Source organism: Bison bison, unplaced genomic scaffold (assembly GCF_000754665.1).
Source record: "Bison bison bison isolate TAMUID 2011002044 unplaced genomic scaffold, Bison_UMD1.0 scf7180017864482, whole genome shotgun sequence".
Classification (NCBI taxonomy): domain Eukaryota; kingdom Metazoa; phylum Chordata; class Mammalia; order Artiodactyla; family Bovidae; genus Bison; species Bison bison.
In genome coordinates this window covers 2,600,626-2,604,588 of record NW_011495042.1, presented here as the reverse complement: position 1 = coordinate 2,604,588, position 3,963 = coordinate 2,600,626, and the positions used below count along the sequence as shown (strand labels likewise).

The following is a 3,963-nucleotide window of genomic DNA, read 5'->3' as shown; positions in this document are numbered from 1 at the left end:
TCCAGCCGCAGGGGCAGCTGTCAGAACTGTCAGAGTCACGGGCTCTTAGAATTGGAAAGAACCTTCCAGATCACCGTAATGGACACACACTCCTCCCCCACCACCGCAAGATTTTAAGAGAAACCACACCTTTGGCTCAGCAGCCTGGAGATATCCGACTCTTCTCGGGAGGGCTGACAAGGCTCCACTTTGTTGTCTCTGAACCTCAGGCTTCTCAACTGTGAAACAGAGATGGGGGCCTTGGCTCAAAGGGTTGGTTGGGAGGATTTAACAATAGAAAACACGTAAGGCGTCTGGAACACAGGGTATAACGTAATGCACAGGGGAAGGAAAAATGAACAGTTGGTAGTTCTGTGGTGCATCACAGCCTTCAGGAAATGAAACTGTTCAAGGCTGAACTAGGACAGTGGAGGCGGCTTTGCTCTCCCTCCGCGGCCTCTGGGCCCGGGTGTCCTTGGGTGGCCCTGGCCTCAGCAAGGCCTGCCCTTGGAGCCCTGCCTGCAGTGAGGTCACCCCGGGCTGTGTTGAGACAAAACTAGTGAAGTGCCATGGCAATGCAGTGGGCTGTCACCCTCCAGGAGATGAGCATGCTGATGCAGGCAGCCGAACGGCTGGCCTGGGGCCAAGGGCACAGACGAGGCAAGGCCAGGGGGCGTAGCTGCCCTCAGGCCCCTCCCAGAGCCTCCACTGTAAATGGACAGCTGCCCAAGGGTCACGGACAATGTACGCAAGGGCACGTTAGGAACATGGAGCCCCACAGGCAGGAGACACAGAATGGACGGGTCCCAGTGCCAACAGGAAATAATCCCCAAGGTTCAGTTCATAAAGTAAACAACAAAAAATTCAAAACAGTATGCATACTTAGGTAACATTTGTTTTGAAAAAGGGATTTATATAAAAATATATATATTTACTTCAAAGAAAAAAATACATATTTACTTGTATATGCATAGAACTTTTCTGGAAGGATTCACAAGAGTTAGCAACAGTGATTATCTCTGGGAAGAGAAACTAGAGAGCTGAGAGCAGATTGACTGGGAAAGAGACTTGAACATTTTGAACTGTTTGGGTCTTTAAAAATTATATGGCTGTGTTACCTTCTACAAAATGTTCATTAAAAAAAAGAAGACTCGCGGCATGTGTGGTATGTCCACGAATGTTAGCTAAAATTGCCACCAAGGATGTTCTTTGTAAAGGATACCCAGTTCCAAAGGCAAATAACAGAATTTTTGAATGTGGAAAAGAGTTGCTAATTTCTCAAGTTTACCAAAGATGTAGTATGTATTTATTCCAACGTGTAAATCCCAGACCTCATCACATGGACAAGAAGGTCACACCAGACAATGCCCTGGCCCGCTCCAGCTGTCACGCTTGCACCCCGGCTCCATGTGGTCTCCGTGCAGTGCCCACGGAGGCCCAGGGCGCTGGAGGCCCGCACAACAGCAGGCAGCGCGAGAGCGATGTGCCCGACTGCCTCTCCCCGTTCCGCAGCCGGAGCCCCCGCCCTGCTGGTCTGTGTTGTTCCTCCAGGAAAGCACACCTGGGAGGTCTCCAGGGCCCCGGCCCTGCTTCCTGTGCTCTGTTCTCCTCTGGAGCTGGGATGATGGTGGTGGTGGTGGTGGGGGGGGTCACTGAAGGCTCTGCCTGCAGCCCCACCCCACCCCGCCCGTCGCCATCCCATCTGACCCCTCCTACACAATGCAGCACAGGTCTCATGTTAGCAAGAACAAGTGAAGGAGGGCCCCCGGCAGAAGGGAAATCACGAGCAGTCACTTGGATGACCACTGGCAGGAACAGGGAGAGACAGAGTCTGCCAGGACATCAAGGTCAGGGGGTCATCCCCTGTCCCCTGGTGGCTGACGGTGGTCCACCCCTCCGGTCCCTGCCCTGCCCCCATCCCTACTGCCTTCATCACGGGATTGTCCCCACTTCCTTCCTTCCTTCTAGATGCTGTGAGTCCGAAGATGCTGGAGGAGCTGAAGACTCAGCTGGACAGCCTGGCCCAGGAGGTGGCCCTGCTGAAGGAGCAGCAGGCCTTGCAGACGGGTGAGTGAACTTGGCCGTCTCTCCAGGCAGGGGTGTGCTGGACACAGGGGCTCGGGCCCGCAGTCAGGGATGCGCCTCTAGCCTCTGGCTCAGCACCAGGGAACTGGCTGGCTCCCCTAGTCCAGGGCACCAGATTCAAGGAGGCCTCAGGAAGATGCCCTGATGTGTGGAAGCAGGAATGTCCCAAAAGGACAAACTCGCCCACAAGAATCCATTACCGCCCACTGGAAGCGTGAGCCCTGGAGCCCCCAGGAGACCCTGCACCCAGCCGACCCCGCGGTCCTGTAGGGCATGCGCCTCAACACCTGTGTGTCTGCTGCGCTGCCGCAGCCACTCTCAGTCATCATCACTACACTGAGGCAGGATTTACCATCCCTATTCTAAAGACGGGAGCTGAGACAGAGAGGCCCTGGTTCTGCCCATATCCCCTGGCTGGCAAGTGCAGGTTAGGGTGGGAATGGAGGCGGCCTGCCCCGTGCGTGCTGGGTGTGAGGAAAGGTGGGCTTTGGTCTTCCTGACCCTGCACGAACCAGCTAAGCCAGGATAGACAACACACCCAGCTGTGGAGCCCGGGGACACAGTCAGCTCACAGCCACCTGCCCTGGCACTTCCTGGCCAGCCTGCCTGGACAACCCGCTCTCTCTCTCCACCGAGTCCCTTTCATATTGTCTCCAATTTTCACACACTTCACACTCACCTACTCCTTCGTGACCTTGCCCTGGAGGACACAGAATACAGATGATCAGTAATACTTAACACATGGGGGAATGTTTAAGATGAGCACAATGCCGTTCGGGGCCTCAGTTTCCTCATCTGTAAAGTGGAAGGGCTGGGGCTGGACTTGCAGGGCAAGCTCTAAGGTCTCATGACTCAGCTCTCCACTTATGCAAAGACCATGCCACCCAGATGCCACATGCCTTCTGAGGTGGGCAATGTCGTGGGGACCTCCCTGTGCAAAGTCCACAGCATACAGAGATCCAAACACCCCCTCTTGGGGGCCTTCTCCCTCTCATCACCCTTTCCTTTACCACAATCTGCAAATCACCTTGCCAAGAACCCCTCACAAAGCATTCCTGAGCTCTGCTGACCTAGCCAAAGAGTTGAGAGAATGAGGGGTTAGGGGAGAAATCCTTCCCTCCCACCACCTGCCCTTCCTCTCCCCCAATCAACAAACGCACGTGAGGCCCCCAACTAGCAAGCCTCTGCCACGCACAAGGAAACACAGGTGACCCAGGGGGCCCTGCTCTGGGGGCCTCAATGTATTCACGTTATCAGTGTATTCCCTGGCACCCTCAAAGCAGGTGTAGGAACATAAAGAGGGATTCCAAGCAGAGGGCAGAGCAAGAGCAGAGCTAGGCAGGGCCAGCATGCACCCACCGGATCATAAGTGGGCCAGAGTGACAAAATGCCAGTTACAATGGCAAGGCACTGAGGACTGACACTCACTGAGGACTACGTTAGTGCTGTGGGTGCGGCTCCCAGGACTCGGCCCTGAGGTGGAGCTGAGCCTGCAGGAGGCTCATAAGGGAGCACCTCCCAGGACCAGTACCTGATCAGCACCCAGGATCAGAAGGGAAGAGACAGGACTCAGGAGTGGGCAGAGTGCCCTGCATCTCAGTGAAGGCCCCAGAGACTGCAGAGGGAGCCCTGACCTCGGAAGGGCCCTTCAGAGCTGTCCTGAGTCAGGACAAGGGGGCTCATGGGCCGGTCCCTGAGTGGGGGCTGCTCTGGGGAGGGGCACGCTGTGGGCGAGGGGCTATCTTCCACTGAGGCAATCCCCAAAGGGAGGCTGAGCGCTCCCAGCAGCTGGGGTGGTCAGGCCTTCACCCCAAGGGGGTCTAGGTGGCATTTCACAGTGACCCCAGAAGGAAGGAAAGAGTGTGGGGCCAGGCTGGAAGGGCAACGAAGCCTGGCTAG

General features: G+C 55.9%; 1 protein-coding gene across 1 annotated transcript in view; it reads left to right on the top strand.

Annotated features, from left to right (window-relative positions):
* The window catches only part of CLEC3B (C-type lectin domain family 3, member B), a gene marked incomplete at its 3' end in the record, with an annotated part of 6,228 nt that overhangs the window by 496 nt on the left and 1,769 nt on the right, over window positions 1-3,963 (top strand). The window contains exon 2 of the mRNA XM_010862417.1: window positions 1,948-2,046. Within this exon, the coding sequence (XP_010860719.1) occupies window positions 1,948-2,046 (99 nt within the window). The remainder of the gene's footprint in view (window positions 1-1,947; window positions 2,047-3,963) is intronic.